Source organism: Salvelinus namaycush, chromosome 12 (assembly GCF_016432855.1).
Source record: "Salvelinus namaycush isolate Seneca chromosome 12, SaNama_1.0, whole genome shotgun sequence".
Lineage (NCBI taxonomy): Eukaryota > Metazoa > Chordata > Actinopteri > Salmoniformes > Salmonidae > Salvelinus > Salvelinus namaycush.
The window spans coordinates 4298419-4320994 of record NC_052318.1 but is presented as its reverse complement, the minus strand read 5'-3'; the positions used below and the strand labels follow the sequence as shown (position 1 = coordinate 4320994).

Genomic DNA, 22576 nt, shown 5'->3' with positions numbered 1-22576 from the left:
CCTGAGACACCCTCAGAGAGTGGGGCCACGACAAGGGTCACCATATCCCAACTCCTCCTGAGACACCCTCAGAGAGAGAGGCCACGACAAGGGTCACCATATCCCAACTCCCCCCTGAGACCCTCAGAGAGAGAGGCCACGACAAGGGTCACCATATCCCAACTCCCCCTGAGACCCTCAGAGAGTGGGGCCACGACAAGGGTCACCATATCCCAACTCCCCCCTGAGACACCCTCAGAGAGAGAGGCCACGATAAGGGTCACCATATCCCAACTCCCCCTGAGACACCCTCAGAGAGAGAGGCCACGACAAGGGTCACCATATCCCAACTCCTCCTGAGACACCCTCAGAGAGAGAGGCCACGATAAGGGTCACCATATCCCAACTCCTCCTGAGACACCCTCAGAGAGAGAGGCCACGATAAGGGTCACCATATCCCAACTCCCCCTGAGACCCTCAGAGAGAGAGGCCACGACAAGGGTCACTATATCCCAACTCCCCCCTGAGACACCCTCAGAGAGTGGGGCCACGACAAGGGTCACCATATCCCAACTCCTCCTGAGACACCCTCAGAGAGTGGGATCACGACCAGAGATCAGCCATTATTGACGGCGACCCTGGAGCAGATTTTTTACCTAGTCAGCTCAGGATTCAAACTTGCTTTAGGTTAATGGCCCAACGCTCTAACCGCTAGGCTACCTGTGCGTCCGCGTGCCACAGCTGCTTAAAAAAAAAGGGAAGGCTTTTTACCGCTGAGGAAAACAGGATGAAAGGATAGGGACAGAGAGGGTCAGGCTGAAGTGACACAACAGTCCCTTAATGACTTACAAGACCATAATGTGTGTGTTGTCAGTACTGACCTCATTGTAGTCCAGTGAAGAGTCGTTGCACATGGAACAGACAGTGGCCAGCTCCAGAAGACCATCATAATCTCCACACTGCACCACCTTGTCCCCTTTCAACCTGGAAGAGCAAACACACACAATATTTAAAACATTTTTTAACTAGGCAGGTCTGTTAAGAACACACTCTTTTTTTAAATGACGGCCTACCCCGGCCAAACCCAGACGATGCTGGGCCAATTGTGCGCCGCCCTATGGGACTCCCAATCACAGCAGGTTGTGAAACAGCCTGGAATCAAACCAGGGACTGTAGTGGCACCTCTTGCACTGAGAGGCAGTGCTTTAGACTGCTGAGCCACTCAGGAGCCCAAACATAAATGGACTGGACTTTTTTATCATCATCGAGTGGTGTAATTTACTCTCATAACAACTAATGGAATACTGCCACTGTTTTTCCTGTACACACACACACACACACACACACACACACACACACACACACACACACACACACACACACACACACACACACACACACACACACACACACACACACACACACACACACACACACACACACACACTACGTCTGTTTGGGCTCCTGAGTGTATTACAACTCGTGTCTTAAGATGTCTCATGAAAAAATGTTCACAACATTCTATACAGCTGGCAGGTTGGAGAAGTTGCCAGTCAGTGTGTTGTTTGTGGGAGCTCAGTGCTCAGGGGGCAGTTGTTGTCTGAGATGCTTTGTGGATACGAGCCCTGAATAGTGATTAACACAACATCATCACTTGGCATTACATTGGATATAATGATGGGGTTTTCATCAACTTCAGTAGGGAAAATATATGAGCCTAATCTTGTATGGACTGAGCTGACTGAAGGGGAACACTTGGCACGGTACAGTAAGACATCGTGAGGCCTGTTTGGGCAGGTGTACCGTAGTAGATCTGGGTCTGCCCCAGTCTGGGCAGGTGTACCGTAGCAGATCTGGGTCTGCCCCCGTCTGGGCAGGTGTACCGTAGCAGATCTGGGTCTGCCCCCGTCTGGGCAGGTGTACCGTAGCAGATCTGGGTCTGCCCCAGTCTGGGCAGGTGTACCGTAGCAGATCTGGGTCTGCCCCCGTCTGGGCAGGTGTACCGTAGCAGATCTGGGTCTGCCCCCGTCTGGGCAGGTGTACCGTAGCAGATCTGGGTCTGTCCCCGTCTGGGCAGGTGTACTGTAGTAGATCTGGGTCTGTCCCCAGTCTGGGCAAGTGTACTGTAGTAGGTCTGGGTCTGCCCCAGTCTGGTCAGGTGTACTGTAATAGATCTGGGTCTGCCCCCGTCTGGGCAGGTGTACTGTAATAGATATGGGTCTGCCCCAGTCTGGGCAGGTACAGTCAGGTCCATAAATATTTGGACATTGACCAAGTTATTATTATTTTTAGCTTATTGGAGTTGAAATTAAATAATGAATATGAGCTGAAAGTGCAGACTTGGAGCTTTAATTTGAGGGTATTTACATCCAAATCGGGGGAACGGTGTAGGAATTACAGTACTTTTTATATGCGGCCCCCCCTAAACAAACCCATCAGAGCGAGAGGAAAAACATTAGGTGTGTCCAAATCAACTATTTGGTACATTCTTAAAGAGAAAGAACACACTGTTGAGCTCAGGAACACAAAAATGCCCGGAAGACCACGGAAAACAACTGTGGTGGATGCCAGAAGAATTCTTTCCCTGGTGAAGAAAAACCCCCTTCACAACAGTTGGCGAGACCAAGAACATCCTCCAGGAGGTATGCGTATCTGTGTCAAAGTCAACATTCAAGAGAAGACTTCACCAGAGTAAATACAGACGGTTTACCACAAGATGTAAACCATTGGTAAGCCTCAAAAACAGGAAGACCAGATTAGAGTTTGCCAAAAAACTAATCTGAAAAAGCCTGTCCAGTTCTGGAACATAATGCGTACAGATGAGACAAAGATCAACTTGTACCAGAATGATGGGAAGAGAAGAGTATGTAGAAGGGCAGGAACTGCTCATGATCCGAAGCATACCACTTCATCTGTGAAGCATGGTGGAGGTAGTGTTATGGCGTGGGCATTTATGGCTGCCCATGGAACTGGTTCCCTTGTATTTGCTGACAAAAGCAGTAGGGTGGATTCCATTGTCTGCTCAGATTCAGCCAAATGTTTCAAAGCTCATTGGACGGAAATTCACAGTGCAAGTTGGACAATGACCCGAAGCATACTGTGAAAGCAACCCAATAATTTAAGGTAAAGAAGTGGAATGTTATGCAAATGGCCAAGTCAATCACCTGACCTGAATCCAATTGAGCATGAATTTCACTTAATGAAGGCAAAACTGAAGGCGAAAGCCCCCAAGAACAAGCAGGAAGTGAAGACAGCTGCAGTAAAGACCTGGCAGAGCATCACCAGGGAAGAAACACAGCATCTGGTGATGTCTATGAGTTCCAGACTTCAGGCAGTCATTGAAGTATTAAAACTCACAATTTAAATTTATGATTGCTAGTTTGTCCAATTACTTTTGAGCCCATAAAATTGGAGGGCTGTGTAAAAAAAAAATGGTTGTAATTCCTACACAGTTCTTACAATAATTTTGACAAAACACTTAGTTTACACTTAAAGCACACTTTGGATGTTTTCTTTCAAATTCATTGTGGTGGCGTAGAACCAAAATGATGCAAATTGTGTCACTGTCCAAATGCTTATGGAACTGACTGTATACTGTAGCACCTTCAAACTCGACTCTGGACCTTGAAGTCAGTTCCACTGCTTTAAAAAAAAAAAAATGAATCCCCTCTAAATTAGGGACTGATTTAGACCTGGGACACCAGGTGTGTGCAATTAATTATCAGGTAGGACAGAAAACCAGCAGGCTCCGGACCTCGTAGGGTAAGAGTTGAATACCCCTGCTGTAACAGAACTGGCTCTGCCTCTGGCTAGGCAGGTATGCTGCAACAGATCTGGGTCTGCCTGTGGCTAGGCAGGTATGCTGCAACAGATCTGGCTCTGCCTGTGGCTAGGCAGGTATGCTGCAACAGATCTGGCTCTGCCTGTGGCTAGGCAGGTATGCTGCAACAGATCTGGCTCTGCCTGTGGCTAGGCAGGTATGCTGCAACAGATCTGGCTCTGCCTGTGGCTGGGCAGGTATGCTGCAACAGATCTGGCTCTGCCTGTGGCTGGGCTGGTATGCTGCAACAGATCTGGCTCTGCCTGTGGCTAGGCAGGTATGCTGCAACAGATCTGGCTCTGCCTGTGGCTAGGCAGGTATGCTGCAACAGATCTGGCTCTGCCTGTGGCTAGGCAGGTATGCTGCAACAGATCTGGCTCTGCCTGTGGCTAGGCAGGTATGCTGCAACAGATCTGGCTCTGCCTGTGGCTAGGCAGGTATGCTGCAACAGATCTGGCTCTGCCTGTGGCTAGGCAGGTATGCTGCAACAGATCTGGCTCTGCCTGTGGCTAGGCAGGTATGCTGCAACAGATCTGGCTCTGCCTGTGGCTAGGCAGGTATGCTGCAACAGATCTGGCTCTGCCTGTGGCTAGGCAGGTATGCTGTAACAGATCTGGCTCTGCCTCTGGCTAGGCAGGTATGCTGTAACAGATCTGGCTCTGCCTCTGGCTAGGCAGGTATGCTGCAACAGATCTGGGTCTGCCTCTGGCTAGGCAGGTATGCTGCAACAGATCTGGGTCTGCCTCTGGCTAGGCAGGTATGCTGCAACAGATCTGGGTCTGCCTGTGGCTAGGCAGGTATGCTGCAACAGATCTGGGTCTGCCTGTGGCTAGGCAGGTATGCTGTAACAGATATGGGTCTGCCTGTGGCTAGGCAGGTATGCTGTAACAGATATGGGTCTGCCTCTGGCTAGCCAGGTATGCTGTAACATATCTGGCTCTGCCTCTGGCCGAGCAGGTAGTCATTTGAGGCATTAGACTAGAGTGGGCACTCCAGAGAGCAAGAGATGAGGTCAACCAGGTTATACTGACAGAAAGGACAGATCTACTGCAGGTCCTATCCACGCTACTGCAGGTCCTATCCACGCTACTGCAGGTCCAGAACTGGAACACCAGGACTTTGGCCAAGCTACACTACATGACCAAAAGTATGTGGACACCTGCTTGAAAATCTCATAAAACCATGGGCATTAATATGGAGTTGGTCCTCCCTTTGCTGCTATAACAACCACTCTTCCGGGAAGGGTTTCTACTAGATGTTGGAACATTGCTGCGGGGACTTGCTTCCATTCAGCCACAAGAGCATTAGTGAGGTCGGACACTGATGTTGGGCGATTAGGGCTGGCTCGCAGTCGGCGTTCCAATTCATCCCAAAGGTGTTCGATGGGGTTGTGGTCGGGGCTCTGTGCAGGCTCAACAAACCCTTTCTGTATGAACCTCGCTTTGTGCACGGGGACATTGGCAAAAAAATTGTTCTTTCCTGCATGACAAAGTCGGAAGCACAGAATCGTCTAGAATGTCATTGTATCCTGTAGCATTAAGATTTCCCTTCACTGGAACAAAGGGGCCTAGCCCAAACCATGAAAAACAGCCCTAGACCATTATTCCTTCTCCACCAAACTTTACAGTTGGCACTATGCATTGGGGCAGGTATCGTTCTCCTGGAATCCGTCAAACCCAGATTCGTCTGTCGGACTGCCAGAGGGTGAAGCGTGATTCATCACTCCAGAGAACGCATTTCCACTGTTCCAGAGTCCAATGGCGGCGAGCTTTACGCCACTCCATCCGACGCTTGGCATTGCGCATGGTGATCTTAGGCTTGTGTGCGGTTCCTCGGCCATGGAAACCCATTTCATGAAGCTCCTGACGAACAGTTATGGTGCTGACGTTGCTTCCAGAGGCAGTTTGGAACTCGGTTGTGAGTGTTGCAACCAAGGACAGACGATATTTACGTGTTTTAGCACTCGGCGGTCACGTTCTGTGAGCTTGTGTGGCCTACCACTTCGCGGCTGAGCCGTTGTTGTTCCTATACGTTTCCACTTCACGATAACAGCACTTACAGTTGACCGGGGGCAGCTCTAGCAGGGCAGAAATTTGACAAACTGACTTGTTAGAAAGGTGGCATCCTATGATGGTGACATGTTGAATGTCACTGAGCTCCTCAGTTATGCCAATGTTTGTCTATGGAGATTGCATGTCTGTGTGCTCAATTTTATACACCTTTCAGCAACTGGTGTCGCTGAAAAATCAGAATCCACTAATTTGAAGGGGTGTCCACATACTTTTGTTCGCTCGCTCTCCTATTCCTTGAAGACAGTAAGACTATTTTAGTTCTTGTCACATTTGTGTCCTTTCCTCCCTGCCCTCTCTGTGCTATGTGTTATCATGGAATAAGTTGACATGCTTCAGGAAAACATAATTGCCATTCTTTCTAAACTTCCCAAGAGCCATTAACCACAGTGAAGAACAGAGTAAACCTTTGGGGGCGGGTAAGGAAAGAGACTTCAAATAAACACTTTACATCAAATGGAGAAAAAAAGGAGGTTAGGGGCTTTTAACAGCCGGCCGGCCGCTGGAGAGTGGTGGTGTGACCAAGGCTTTTCCACTGCCGCCTGTAAAAATAGTTGTCTGTCTGGAGCCAAGGAAGGTTAACACAATGGCTGGCCATTACTTTCCTCTGAAGGTCAGTGTGTTAACACTATGGACCACACAACACTCACTGGGAGGTGGGGGAGATAAACGTAATAGTGTGTTTCACAGTGTGATTCCACAGTCAGAGAAACTACGAATTGTAACCTGAAATCACAGTTCATTTGCACTCTGTAGACTAACCCCCTAGAGTCTAAGGGAGCTGTGTTTCTACTAAGCTAACATATGGGATTGTTTTAAGGAACATTTAGCTATTTCATGTAGAATTTTAGGACCTCTTTAGGTATCAAAAAATATATACAACAATTTGATAAAACATTGAATTTGGCCTTACTGCTATAAGCCTATAGAAATGCATTGAATAACAGATTCATACATTGGAAAAAGTCAAAAGGAATATTTTGAAGCATATGTACTTTATCCGAGAGACAAAAGAATCACAACAAAAAAAAATTCTGTAATAAATGTTTTACCGTGGAATTATCCGTATACCTTTGACGTAGAAATGCTCTATCCACTTTCATTCATTTCTCGCACCCAGTAGCAGGTTACCTAAACTGTTCGGACGCTACAGATGTTTTAGTGAGAAGACCGATTTTCGGGATGTCTCACGGTCTGACAAACAGCACTGTAGCTCTGCCACTTTCCACCACAGATGCGGAAGGCCGACGCAGGCGGGTGCGGCGGCTGGAGACGCAGGCGGGTGCGGCGGCTGGAGACGCAGGCGGGTGCGGCGGCTGGAGACGCAGGCGGGTGCGGCGGCTGGAGACGCAGGCGGGTGCGGCGGCTGGAGACGCAGGCGGGTGCGGCGGCTGGAGACGCAGGCGGGTGCGGCGCCTGGAGACGCAGGCGGGTGCTGCGCCTGGAGACGCAGGCGGGTGCGGCGCCTGGAGACGCAGGCGGGTGCTGCGCCTGGAGACGCAGGCGGGTGCTGCGCCTGGAGACGCAGGCGGGTGCTGCGCCTGGAGACGCAGGCGGGTGCTGCGCCTGGAGACGCAGGCGGGTGCTGCGCCTGGAGACGCAGGCGGGTGCGGCGCCTGGAGACGCAGGCGGGTGCGGCGCCTGGAGACGCAGGCGGGTGCGGCGCCTGGAGACGCAGGCGGGTGCGGCGCCTGGAGACGCAGGCGGGTGCGGCGGCTGGAGACGCAGGCGGGTGCGGCGCCTGGAGACGCAGGCGGGTGCGGCGGCTGGAGACGCAGGCGGGTGCGGCGGCTGGAGACGCAGGCGGGTGCGGCGCCTGGAGACGCAGGCGGGTGCGGCGCCTTGAGACGCAGGCGGGTGCGGCGCCTTGAGACGCAGGCGGGTGCGGCGCCTTGAGACGCAGGCGGGTGCGGCGCCTTGAGACGCAGGCGGGTGCGGCGGCTGGAGACGCAGGCGGGTGCGGCGGCTGGAGACGCAGGCGGGTGCGGCGGCTGGAGACGCAGGCGGGTGCGGCGGCTGGAGACGCAGGCGGGTGCGGCGGCTGGAGACGCAGGCGGGTGCGGCGCCTTGAGACGCAGGCGGGTGCGGCGCCTTGAGACGCAGGCGAGAAGTTTAAACAGAGGGATTTTGATGGGTGTTGTATATATTATGCTAATTCAATTTCCGCAGGGGCACTGACATAGAGCTAACAGAAAGGTGGTAGGATGGGACACTCACACTTGTCCTTCAGGGGCGTAGGTTGAGCCAGTTATAGAGAACTCATGGACAGCACAGCTGGAATCCTCCACCTTGTCCACCACAAACATCTGGAGAGGGAAGAGAAAGAGAGTTGGGATAGTTAAAGCAGGGTCGAGTAGGCTAGGCTATCAGCAAAGCCCCAGGGTAGAGTAGGCTAGGCTATCAGCAAAGCCCCAGGGTAGAGTAGGCTAGGCTATCAGCAAAGCCCCAGGGTAGAGTAGGCTAGGCTATCAGCAAAGCCCCAGGGTAGAGTAGGCTAGGCTATCAGCAAAGCCCCAGGGTAGAGTAGGCTAGGCTATCAGCAAAGCCCCAGGGTAGAGTAGGCTAGGCTATCAGCAAAGCCCCAGGGTAGAGTAGGCTAGGCTATCAGCAAAGCCCCAGGGTAGAGTAGGCTAGGCTATCAGCAAAGCCCCAGGGTAGAGTAGGCTAGGCTATCAGCAAAGCCCCAGGGTAGAGTAGGCTAGGCTATCAGCAAAGCCCCGGGGTCGAGTAGGCTAGGCTATCAGCAAAGCCCCAGGGTCGAGTAGGCTAGGCTATCAGCAAAGCTCTTACAGTGCTTTCAGTGGGAGGCCCAGGGTTTCCCAGGGTTCTCTACAGGGCCATGGGAGAGGTGAATGTGGCCCACCGGCCCCTGACGCAGTGGGAAACACACACACCCTCCCACACTGCCTAGCCCACAAAACACAGGGATTTCCCACCACATACAGCCACTCACTGGCTTCATATCACAGCTGTTTATGAGAGATTGTTGATTTTCTATTTAACTTGCTTTGGCAATGTAAATAATGTTAACCATGCTGACAGAGACAGACAGAAAGACTATAAATCATACTCTTGCTGAGACAGACAGACCAACAGACGGAGCTTGTATATATACACTGTATTGGATGAGTATATGGGCCAAGTTGTTGCCCAAGTCGTGTTGACGTCGGTCTGTCCTTCCCTGTGCTCAGAACTCCTGTGTTGCCAAGAGTTTTGTTTTGTCTGTGCGTCTGACCCTGTGTTAATGTACTGATTTCCTGCGTGGAGAGACCGTCCCAGAACAATTAGGGTTTGACCACACTGGTAGGTATTTTAGGCTGACAGGTCTGTAAGGCTGGCAGGTCTGTAAGGCTGGCAGGTCTGTAAGGCTGGCAGGTCTGTTAGGCTGGCAGGTCTGTTAGGCTGGCAGGTCTGTTAGGCTGGCAGGTCTGTTAGGCTGGCAGGTCTGTTAGGCTGGCAGGTCTGTTAGGCTGGCAGGTCTGTTAGGCTGGCAGGTCTGTTAGGCTGGCAGGTCTGTTAGGCTGGCAGGTCTGTTAGGCTGGCAGGTCTGTTAGGCTGGCAGGTCTGTTAGGCTGGCAGGTCTGTTAGGCTGGCAGGTCTGTTAGGCTGGCAGGTCTGTTAGGCTGGAAGGTCTGTTAGGCTGGAAGGTCTGTTAGGCTGGAAGGTCTGTTAGGCTGGAAGGTCTGTTAGGCTGGCAGCCCAGCAGTGGATGGTGAGGGTTCTAGCCATTTCTCTCCTGTGAGTTTGTTGAGTTTGTGAGTTTGTCTGTGATCTGGCCCTTCTCTCCTTTGTGTTGTTCATCCTGCAGCAGTGATGAAACAGGTGGAATGGCTCTGCTCTAGTTAATTTGTGGGAGTGCATTGATTGGTTCACCACAGGAGGGGGGTCTGTTGTTCAATTCACACTGAAGTGGAACATTAAGGAGAGGATAGATGGCATCTGGAGAAGAACAAGCTGTTCAGACCACTAGGATAATATGGCGAGGAAACAAAGTACCAAGGGTTTATGTAATTGACCTGTGGTGTTCCTGGTCAAAAATGACCGGTCATTAGAAATGAATGGGTGAGACTACAATTAGTGTATAAAATTGAGTTCAGACACATGCCCATTCACATCAGATGGACACACTTCATCTCCCAGACCCCCACATGCATGTGTGTTTGAGCAAACACACCTCACTTCCCTTCCATGGCAACCCCAACGGGAACCTTTCCCCAACAGAATCTTTCCCCCCATGGGAACCACACCTGTCTCACAAACAATCTCAACATTGTTTCAATAATATATAGAACTTTTCTCACAGTTCTGGTGTATAAAGCTTTTTTGAGGCCTTGCTCACAATTCATTCTATGGCAGCACAATGACCAAATGATATGCTGTATGTGAGGCTCTTGATCATATCTTTGATCATGACACTGGTGAGGATGAGAGAGTCCTTGTTAAATTTTGACGCAAAGTAGTCTGATAAATAGCACAATATGTTTCATCAATTTGTTATAGTCAAAATAATCCATACATTGTTTTTTTTAACTCAAGAACAAGTTGTATGAGCTCAGGTCAATGAGGCCTACAGGCCATAAATAGCAAATAGAAGTTCAAAACGTGTATTGTTCACAAGAACTTAAGTTGATAACGAGATCTAACACAACATTATGTGATAATATATGTATTATTATGGATTTATAATCAACTATAATGGGGCGGTCATTTTGGACCGGGAACACAGATTTAATTAACATAAAACGAACACAACAGGAGGGTTAAACAGACAGTGTCCGATAAAAAAAAAAGGGGCAATCAGCCATTTAAACAATAAAGCGTACTCTGCCTGTTCCGGTAAAAATGCTGAGGAATTGGGCTGGAGGAATGTAATTACTCTCAAATTACTCATAGACCAAGATATGGATGCAAGGACAAACCATCCATGATATCAAAACGTTTAGTTTTAAGCATGGTTTAAGGCTATAAAGTGTTTGTTTACATTTACTCTGTTTAAAAACATTGGAGTAAAACAAGCTTATATTTTGGGTTCTGTTGGGGTACGACAGTTGAACTCAGCTCATGAGACATTTATAAAGTTATATTCTTTAAGAATCAATGGGTTCACATCATTCATTCAAAGGGGAGCAACTGCAGATTGACCCTTTAAAGAACGTATATTTTGGTATTTTGAAATTGTATTAGGATCTCCATTAGCTGTTGTGAAAGCCGCAGCTACTCTTCCTGGGGTCCACACAGAACATAACATACTACAGAACACTGAAAAACAAAAACAGCACAAGGACAGAACCCCCCCCCCCACCCCCCCACCCCCCCACACACACACACGTTAAATACTTGGTTAGAAATGCATTCTAGAATGGCCATCCAAACCAGAAAACGGGACAGTTTGCAATAATGATGCAATATGCACCTACACAAGCAGCCTGTATTTTTATTTAATTTAATTAGGCAAGTCAGTTAACCTGTTTGGGCTGCAGGGGGAGTATTGAGTAGCCAGATAAAAGGTGCCCATTTCAAACGGCCTCGTACTCAATTCTTGCTCGTACAATATGCATATTATTATTACTATTGGATAGAAAACACTCTCTAGTTTCTAAAACCGTTTGAATTATATCTGTGAGTCAAACAGAACTCATTTGGCACAAACTTCCTGACCAGGAAGTGGAAAGTCTGAAATCGAGGCTCTGTTCTTCTTCCTGCCTATAAATGGGCATGATACGTAAGAGTATACGTGCACTTCATAGACCTTCCCCTGGATGTCAAGAGGCTGTGAGAGAAGAAATGTTGTGTTTATCTTGGTCTGAAGTGGAATACAAGCTCTTTGTATGACGTGTCCCTCATTTCCGGTACTCTGGGGAGCGCGAGGTGGACAGTGGGATTGCCTTCTGTTTAGCTGCCGTTATAGGTGACTACTATCTCCGGCTTTGATTTTATTTGATACATGTGACCATATCATCGTAAAGTATGTTTTTTCAATATAGTTTAATCAGATTATTTAATTTTTTTCGGGAGTTTTGCCGTGTTCCGTTCTCTGACTTTGTTTACGATGGAGAGATTCGCGCCACTTGGCTAGTGCGCTTGCTAAATCAAGAGGGAAAGTGGACGTTCTAAATCCAAACAACGACTGTTCTGGACAAAGGACACCTTGTCCAACATTCTGATGAAAGATCAGCAAAAGTAAGAAACATTTTATGATGCTATTTCATATATCTGTCGTACATGTGAACTAGTCGTGGGCGCCCACCTTTTGGGTACTCTAGCTATACCGAAGCTGGATGTCGTAATGAAGTTATTTTTTTGAATTCTAACACTGCGATTTCATTAAGAACTAATGGATCTATCATTTCCTATACAACATGTATGCTTTAGTTATGTTTATGAATAGCTATTTGGTCAGAATATGTGTGTCAGAAAAAGTGTCCGAAAAAAATCTGGGCGTTGTGGGAAAAAGTAGCTAAGTTAGCAGAATATATAACCATTGATTTCAGCTCTAAATATGCACATTTTCGAACAAAACATAAGTGTATGTATAACCTGATGTTCTAGGACTGTCATCTGATGAAGAAAATCAAGGTTAGTCAAAAATTATATATCTTTTGCTTGTTTGTTACGATCGCTAACTTTTGCTACTGGGAAATTGCTTGTGTTTTTGGCTATTGTGGTAAGCTAATATAACGCTATATTGTGTTTTCGCTGTAAAACACTTGATAAATCGGAAATATTGTCTGGAATCACAAGATGCCTGTCTTTCATTTGCTGTACACTATGTATTTTTCAGAAATGTTTTATGATGAGTATTTAGTTATTTGGCGTTGGTGTCTGTAATTATTCTGTCTGCTTTCGGTGCAATTTCTGATTGTAGCTGCAATGTAAACTATGATTTATACCTGAAATATGCACATTTTTCGAACAAAACATAGATTTATTGAATAACATGTTATAAGACTGTCATCTGATCTTTGTATTTGGTGGTGAGCTAACATAAATATACGTGGTGTTTTCGCTGTAAAACATTTAAAAAAATCGGACATGTTGGCTGGATTCACAAGATGTGTACCTTTCATATGCTGTATTGGACTTGTTAATGTGTGAAAGTTAAATATTTAAAAAATATATATTTTGAATTTCGCGCCCTGCACTTGAGCTGGCTGTTGTCATAAGTGTACCGACGTCGGGCTTGCAGCCAGAAGAAGTTAACACTCTAACCACTAGGCTACCTGCCGCCCACTAGGCTACCTGCCGCCCACTAGGCTACCTGCCGCCCACTAGGCTACCTGCCGCCCACTAGGCTACCTGCCGCCCACTAGGCTACCTGCCGCCCACTAGGCTACCTGTACTGACTACAAAGTGACAGGAAGCTAAAACAACAAACAGAAACAGAAATTGGATACATTGTAAACGGAGGTCCAGTGGGGGGGGAAAAAAACGTAGCTAGCATTGATTTATTCTTGCAGAGACATTTTTGGGGGCGCATCTGATGACCTAACGTGGTGGTGAATGAGGAACATGAATTTCTCCCGTCCCTCTATGGTGCAGTTATGATGCAAGTGACACTATGCTGTCAAATCCTCCCACATGTTTGTAGTTTGACCAGCAACTGGATTTTTTAAATTCAGTTTTCATATTGGCAGGTTGGCTAGCAACAAACTATTTAGCTGGCTTCTAGCCTAGTGTTTGATATGCAATGTGATCTCCTCCTAATGAAAAGTGTTGTGTCCTGACAAGACAAACATTTCTAACTATGCCAGGCAAAACCGGGCATCAGCTCATTGTTATGGATCTATGTAAATTAATGTCAATAGAAACAGCAAATGCATATGCAGCTACTTCACTTTTATTCTGGCTGCGGAGGTCGTGACTGTGTTAGCTGTAACTAGTTGGCTAGCTAGCAAGCAAAGGACAAGAACATGGCAACGGAACATATACTGTAGAACAAAGAAATGGGTCGCGTCCAAAAATATCGAACTAAATGGAACAAACGGCTCGCGTCTCTAGCAACCAAAAGATGAGAAAGTATTCATTCTCTTATAAAAAGAAGTGTATATATGTAAATGTGTGCATTAGTATTGTTTTCTTTGGCAACTGTGGTATATGTGGGATAAACACCTCATTTCTGTACATTACCGAGGAAAAATGAACTCTGAAAATGGACTCTGCCTTGTCCTGCTGCATCGTCCATTATTTACAAGGTAACGTCTGCGTTTAGTCATTACATAACCAAACTGCAGAACGACAATACAACATTAATAGATGCTCAATATTCACAAAATATCCAGGTCGACTAGGGGAGAGGCATTGTGTCGTAAGGTGTTTCTATCGTTTCATTTTTAAAATAAATATAACCAGGTTTGTTGTTCACTTGACCAATCTGAGCTGGAGGTCCATGTAATCATGGCTCGATATAACACTGTACATTTTCTTGAATTTGGGGACTGTGAAAAGACTCCTGGCTGAACATCTGGTAAGTGTGTGTCAGAGCTGTGTAAATTGACTATGCAAATACATTTGGAATTATCAACATATGTTTCTTATAAGAAGAAGAAGTGATGCAGTCAGTCTCTCCTCTACTTTTAGTTTTTATATTAGCAAGACGTGCCACTCTGAGCTGGGCCAGCTGCAGTTTTTCTAGGTCCTTTGTAGCACCTGACCATATGGCTGGGCAATAATCAAGATAAGATAAAACTAGAGCCTGCAGTACTTGCTTTGTGGAGTGTCAAAAACAGCAGAGCATCTCTATCACGGACATACCTCTACCCATCTTTACAACCATTGAATCAATACGTTTTGACCATGACAGTTTACAATTCAAGGTAACACCAGGTAATTTAATCTCCTCAGCTTGTTCAACAGCCACACCATTCATTACCAGATTCAGCTGAGGTCTAGAACTTAGGGTTTGATCTGTATCAAATACAATGATTATAGTTTTAGATGTTCAGGACTAGTTTATTACTGGCCAACCATTCTAAAACTGACTGCAATTCTTTGTTTAGGGTTGCAGTGATTTCACCAAATGTGGTTGCTGACACGTACAGGGTTGAATAATCAGCATACATAGACACAAAGGTGTTTTTTTATGCCAGTGGCTGGTCATTCATAAAAATAGAGAAGAGTAGAAGGCCTAGACAACTGCCCTGTGGTACACCACACGTTTAACATTATAACCTCAGCAAAAAAATGTACGTCCCTTTTCAGGACCCTGTCTTTCAAAGATAATTTGTAAAAATCCAAATAACTTCACAGATCTTCATTGTAAAGGGTTTAAACACTGTTTCCCATGCTTGTTCAATGAACCATAAACAATTAATGAACACGCACCTGTGGAACGGTCATTAAGACATTAACAGCTTACAGACGGTAGGCAATTAGGTCACAGTTATGAAAACTTAGAACACTAAAGAGGCCTTTCTACGGACTCTGAAAAACACCAAAAGAAAGATGCCCAAGGTCCCTGCTCATCTGGGTGAACGTGGCTTAGGCATGCTGCAAGGAGGCATAAGGACTGCAAATGTGGCCAGGGCAATAAATGGAAATGTCCGTACTGAGAGACGCCAAAGACAGTGCTACAGGGAGACAGGATGGACAGCTGATCGTCCTCGCAGTGGCAGACCACGTGTAACAACAACTGCACAGGATCGGTAAATCCGAACATCTCACCTGCGGGACAGGTACAGAATGGCAACAACAATTGCCCGAGTTACACCAGGAACGCACAATCCCTCCAGCAGTGCTCAGACTCTCAGCCTATTGCGGACAGAGGCTGGACTGAGGGCTTGTAGGCCTGTTGTAAGGCAGGTCCTCACCAGACATCACCGGCAACAATGCCGCCTATGGGCACAAACCCACCGTCGCTAGACCAAACAGGACTGGCAAAAAGTGCTCTTCACTGACGAGTCGTGGTTTTGTCTCACCAGGGGTGATGGTCGGATTTGCGTTTATCGTCGAAGGAATGAGCGTTACACCGAGGCCTGTGCTCTGGAGCGGGATCGAGGTGGAGGGTCCGTCATGGTCTGGGGTGGTGTGTCACAGCATCATTGCCTGCAATGACAAGCTCAGTCCAATCTCAACGCTGTGCGTTACAGGGAAGACATCCTCCTCCCTCATGTGGTACCCTTCCTGCAGGCTCATCCTGACATGACCCTCCAGCATGACAATGCCACCAGCCATACTGCTCATTCTGTGCTTGATTCCCTGCAAGACAGGAATGTCAGTGTTCTGCCATGGCCAGCGAAGAGCCCGGATCTCAATCCCATTGATCACGTCTGGGACCTGTTGGATTGGAAGGTGAGGGCTAGGGCCATTCCCCCCAGAAATGTCCGGGAACTTGCAGGTGCCTTGGTGGAAGAGTGGGGTAACATCTCACAGCAAGAACTGGCAAATCTGGTGCAGTCCATGAGGAGGAGATGCACTTGATGCAGCTGGTGGCCACACCAGATACTGACTGTTACTTTTGATTATGACCCGCCTTTGTTCAGGGACACATTCCATTTCTGTTAGTCACATGTCTGTGGAACTTGTTCAGTTTATGTCTCAGTTGTTGAATCTTGTTATGTTCATACAAATATTTACACATTAAGTTTGCTGAAAATAAACACAGTTGACAGTGAGAAGATGTTTCTTTTTTTGCTGAGTTTCGAAGCTTCCAATAAAGAAAACCCTCTGTTCTATTAGATGGATAGCTCTGCATCCACGATATGGCAGATGTTGAAAAGCCATAACACATACGTTTTTTTCAACAGGTTATGGCCAATAATATCAAAGGCTGCACTGAAATCAGTATAGATCCCACAATATTCTTATTATCAATTTATTTCAACCAATCATCAGTCATTTGTGTCAGTGCAGTACATGTTGAGTGCCCTTCTCTATAAGCATGCTGAAAGTCTGTTGTTAATTTGTTTACAGAGAAATATATTCTGGTTTAAAAAAAAATCCCCTCCATCTAAGTTGTCAATACCAGGTGTTTTCTCATTATTGACGGACAACAATTTTTCCACCTCACCCACACTAAGGTCTCAGAATTCAAAATTACAATGCTTTTCATTCATTATTAGTTATTTTATGCACAAATATGATAGCTCACAGTTTGTTGTTGGCATTTCATGCCTAAGTTTGCCAATTCAATATTTATTAAAAGGAATTGGCAACATCAAAAGGTTGCGTGATAAATTAACCATCTGATTCAATGAAAGATGGTTGAATATGTCTTTCATTTAGTGTATTCCAAAGCTTTTTTCAATCATACCTTGTAATTTATCTTCATAAATTTTCATAAGGGGTCTTAAATATTTTTCTTCATTTTCGTCACATAATTTCTCAAAATTACAATAAGTTTGCCAATCAGATGTGCAGTCAGACTTACTCACCACTCCTTTGGCCTCGTCCCTCTCAACCATACAGCTTTTCAATTCCTCATCAATCCACAGGGCCTTAACAGTTCTAACAGTAAGAAGTGTTGACATATTGAATGCACCAAGCTGTCTGTTTAAAGTACTAGCACACAGCTAGGACATCCATGCCTACCCCACATGTCACCAGAGGTCTCTTCACAGTCCCCAAGTCCAGAACAGACTCTGGTTGGCGCACAGTACTACATAGAGCCATGACTACATGGAACTCTATTCCACATCAGGTAACTGATGCAGCAGTAGAATCAGATAGGTAGCTAATATGGTGCTAGATTTGTGCATAAGTAAGTAGCCTTGGCTTATGCGAGCTGAAATGGCTCATAGGAACAGGAGCCTCTCTGATGTTTCTGTAGTGTCATCGGTAACAAATAAGCTAATAACATAAAATACAATATTCTTCACTAATATACCAAGATAGTGGTTTACTACATGACCTATTAGCTAATATATATATATATACATATATATTTTTTTTTAAACTGCCATTTTAGTGTTCTGTTTGTCATTACACATTAATCTCACTATCTGAGATTGTCTCCATGGAAACAAGCCACTGCATGATTAATATGAACCAAAAGGTGCATGGCTGTAGTAGTTGAAACTCAACTCAAATCGGACACGGTCCGTACTGTGGTTATTATGTTGTGATGGCAGCAGTAACATAGTGAGGGTGTGCCTCCGCACTGTGTGTAATGGAAGTGCAATGGTATGACGTCAGAGGGGATTCCCTCCTCTGTGTGTCTTTGACCGCACCCTGGGATATGACAGGATATGCAGGATATGACCAGGCTAGTGGACATGGATGTTCTTATCAGAACCATATGGAGTAGCTAGACCCATCTCAAGGTTAAGAGATAGGGACAGGGCGCTGTCACAGACACACACGTTTACAAACATTGCGCTACACTTGCATTTACATAACAATGTGTATGTGACCAATACAATTTGATACGCATACACATAACTAACAACCAAAAGGAAAAATGTGAGTATGACTAAAACTTATGTAAAAAAACGTCTAACATTTTGCAAATGAATGCTCCCTGCCCCTGTGGTTCAGCAAACAAAACCCAATCCCTCCCCCGACTGAGGGATTAGGCTGGAGAATTAATGTAACCACTCAAATTCATAGACAGAGATATGAATGCAAGGACTAACCATACATGATATAAAAACTACAGTTTTAACCATGTTAAAGATATATAGTGTTCGTTTATATTTACTTGCTTAACAAACATTGGAGTTAAACAAGCTTATATATGTTGGGTTCTGATGGGGTACGACAGCTGAACTAAGCTCATGAGGCATTTATTAGTTATACTTTTCAAGAATCAATGGGTATATATAGATACACACACTAAGTCAGAAGTTTACATACACTTTAGCCAAATACATTTAAACTCAGTTCACAATTCCTGACATTTAATCCTAGTAAAAATTCCCTGTCTTAGGTCAGTTAGGATCACCACTTTATTTTAAGAATGTGAAATGTCAAAATAATAGTATAGAGAATGATTTATTTCAGCTTTTATTTCTTTCATCACATTCCCAGTGGGTCAGAAGTTTACATACACTCAATTAGTATTTGGTAGCATTGCCTTTAAATTGTTTAACTTGGGTCAAATGTTTCAGGTAGCCTTCCACAAGCTTCCCACAATAAGTTGGGTGAATTTAGGCCCATTCCTTCTGACAGAGCTGGTGTAACGGAGTTAGGTTTGTAGGCCTCCTTGCTCAAACACGCTATTTTCAGTTCTGCCCACAATTTTACTATAGGAAGGCTTTGTGATGGCCACTCCAATACCTTGACTTTGTTGTCCTTAAGCCATTTTGCCACAACTTTGGAAGCATGTTTGGGGTCATTGTTCATTTGGAAGACCCATTTGTGACCAAGCATTGGGATTGATTTGCACTTTTCGCACCAAAGTACGTTCATCTCTAAGAGACAGAATGCATCTCCTTAATGAGCGGTAGGACGGCTGCGTGGTCCCATGGTGTTTATACTTGCGTACTATTGTTTGTACAGGTGAACATGGTACCTTCAGGCGTTTGGAAATTACTCCCAAGGATGAACCAGACTTGTGGAGGTCTACAATTTTTGTTTCTGAGGTCTTGGCTGATTTCTTTTGATGTTCCCATGATGTCAAGCATAGAGGCACTGATTTTGAAGGTAGGCCTTGAAATACATCCACAGGTATACCTCCAATTGACTCAAATGATGTCAATTAGCCTATCAGAAGCTTCTAAAGTCATGACATAATTTTCTGGAATTTCCCAAGCTGTTTAAAGGCACAGTCAACTTAGTGTATGTAAACTTCTGACCAACCGGAATTGTGATACAGTGAATTGTAAGTGAAATAATTTGTCTGTAAACAATTGTCGGAAAAATGACTTGTGTCATGTGCAAAGTAGATGTCCTAACCGACCTGCCAAAACTATAGTTTGTTAACAAGAAATTTGTGGAGTGGTTAAAAACAAGTTTTAAATGACTCCAACCTAAGTGTATGTAAACTTCCAACTTCAACTGTACACACACACACATTAATTTAAAAGTCCAAAAATGGATGTAACAACTGCAGATTGCCCCTTTAAAGAATGCAGTCAACCATAAAATACTACTTTTACGTTCAGTTCATCTGCTGCTTCTAGAGGACGTGTGTGCGTGCTCAGAGGACCGGAGCCCTAGGACCATGCCTCAGGCCTACCTGGCCTGATGACTCCTTGCTGTCCCCAGTCCACCTTGTCATGCTACTACTCCAGTTTCAACTGTTCTGCCTGCGGCTATGGAACCCTGACCGGTTTATCGGACATGCTACCTTGTCCCAGATCTGCTGTCTCCAACTCTGAATGATCGGCTAAGAAAAGCCAACTGACATTTATTCCTGAGGTGCTGACCTGTTGCACCCTCTACAACCACTGTGATTATTATTATTTGACCCTGCTGGTCATCTATGAATGTTTGAACATCTTGGCCATATACTGTTATAATCTCCACCCGGCACAGCCAGAAGAGGACTGGCCACCCCTCATAGCCTGGTTCCTCTCTAGGTTTCTTCCTAGGTTTAAGCCTTTCTAGGGAGTTTTTCCTAGCCACCGTGCTTCTACATCTGCATTGCTTGCTGTTTGGGGTTTTAGGCTGGGTTTCTGTTTATTACTTTGTGACATCGGCTGATGTAAAAAGGGCTTTATAAATACATTTGATTGATTGTGCTGTTTATACACAGAATGATTTACAACACTGTATGTATGCGTGTGTGTTCTCTTTCAGGTTGAAAGGGGCCAAGATGGAGATGACGGCTTTCTGGAGCTGGCCACTGTCTGTTCCATGTGCAACGACCCCTCACTGGACTACAATGAGGTCAGTACTGACAACACACACACACACAAATGGGACAATACATTCATGTTGTACACCTTTCAGTTTTCTAATGAAATGCTTTCAATATTTGTATATGAAATATAATTTATAGTTGGTTTGAGGTGAAGTCATAGAAATTGGGAGACATTAACATTTTAGAATATTGTCCCATGTTCACTGATGGTCCCTAGCTAGCCCCATAGGGATATCCAAAGTCAAACCAATTTTACCATGGGCATTAACGATCAGGTTGCATACAGCTGTGCTCTGAATTGATGATTACGTGTGTGCTGCCACACACAGATAACTAACAAGCCAAGGAAAATGGGAGTTAAGTTATTAAGTAGACTGAAATAGTAAAAGGCAAACATTTTGCAAACTAAAGCTCTACAATTCCATGTCTGATCCTTGTCACTAGGACTGCAGTCTTGGAAACCCTGAATATGCCCTTATAAGGTCCCATCACACCAAAACACAATGGAAAAACCCCACTGGCCAACTGCTAGAACTGAGGAGAGAGACTGGCTTTCATTTATTTTAGATACAACTTCATTTATACAGGTCAGTCTCACTGAGATCAAATCTCTTTTGCAAGAGAGACTTGTACAGAATGGCAGCAGTAAGTCAGGGTCCGTTTCCCCTGGTGTTTCCTATCATTCCAAAACTACAATTGGAAAACACTGCCCCACAGTGAGGACTGAGGAGGGAGAGTGGCTCTTTGTTAGAGGGCTTCACGGATCCACATCTACACTAATACCCAAGACCCAATCTGAGCAGGTCCAGATCCAGAATTCTAAATTAAGTCATAAGTCTGGGTCAGATCTGATTGTCACGGGTCTTGGGTATGTGTAATTTTAACGGACTTATCCGGAAGGGCTGTACAGACGGGCCCGTACAGAGTGAGAAAAATATTATTATTTATGCTGCTGCGCTTGCTTTTCATGAGAGTGGCTTGTTGTTTATGTTGGCCAATCATACAGTACCAGTCAAAAGTTTGGACACACCTACTCATTCCAGGGTTTTTCTTTATTTTTACATTGTAGAATAATAGTGAAGACATCAAAACTATGAAATAACACATATGGAATCATGTAGTAACCCCCCAAAAAGTGTTAAACAAATCAAAATGTAGATTAGAAATTTAGATTCTTCAAAGTAGCCACCCTTTGTCTTGATGACAGCTTTGCACACTCTTTGCATTCTCTCAACCAGCTTCATGAGGTAGTCACCTGGAATGCATTTCAATTAACAGGTGTGCCTTGTTAAAAGTTAAATGGTGGAATTTATTTCCTTCTTGATGCATTTGAGCCAATCAGTTGTGTTGTGACAAGGTAGGGGTGGTATACAGAAGATAGCCCTACTAGGTAAAAGACCAAATCCATATTATGGCAAGAACAGCTCAGATAAGCAAAAAGAAATGACACTCCATCATTAATTTAAGGAACATTTCAAGAACTTTGAAAGTTTCTTCATGTTCAGTTGCAAAAACCATCAAGTGCTATGATGAAACTGGCTCTCATGAGGACCGCCACAGGAAAGGAAGACCCAGAGTTACCTCTGCTGCAGAGGATAAGATAGAGTTACCAGCCTCAGAAATTGCAGCCCAAATAAATGCTTCACAGAGTTCAAGTAACAGACACAAATCAACTGTTCAGAGACTGCGTAAATCAACCCTTTATGGACGAATTGCTGCAAAGAAACCACTACCAAAAGACACCGTGACGGCCCCTCCTTGCACAGTCTACTGGGTTTTGCTGTGCTTACTTCCTGCAGGAGATTGGTGGGCGGAGTAGGAGAGGTGAGCGGAGCTGGAAGGGTCGTCAGTGCTGATGGGATACACCTGTGAAAGCTCAGCTGCTTGGGTCAAGACTTGCTTGGGCCAAGAAACGAGCAATGGACATTACGCCGGTAGAAATCTGTCCTTTGGTCTGAGGAGTCCAAA

General features: G+C 45.5%; 1 protein-coding gene across 1 annotated transcript in view; it reads right to left on the bottom strand.

The window, feature by feature from the left end:
• Positions 1-22576, bottom strand: part of LOC120056831 (sarcoplasmic/endoplasmic reticulum calcium ATPase 1-like) — a 113396-nt gene that overhangs the window by 21064 nt on the left and 69756 nt on the right. The window contains exons 11-12 of the mRNA XM_039005061.1: positions 8086-8174; positions 861-963 (exon numbers count right to left, since the gene is read on the bottom strand). Of these exons, the coding sequence (XP_038860989.1) occupies positions 861-963; positions 8086-8174 (192 nt within the window). The remainder of the gene's footprint in view (positions 1-860; positions 964-8085; positions 8175-22576) is intronic.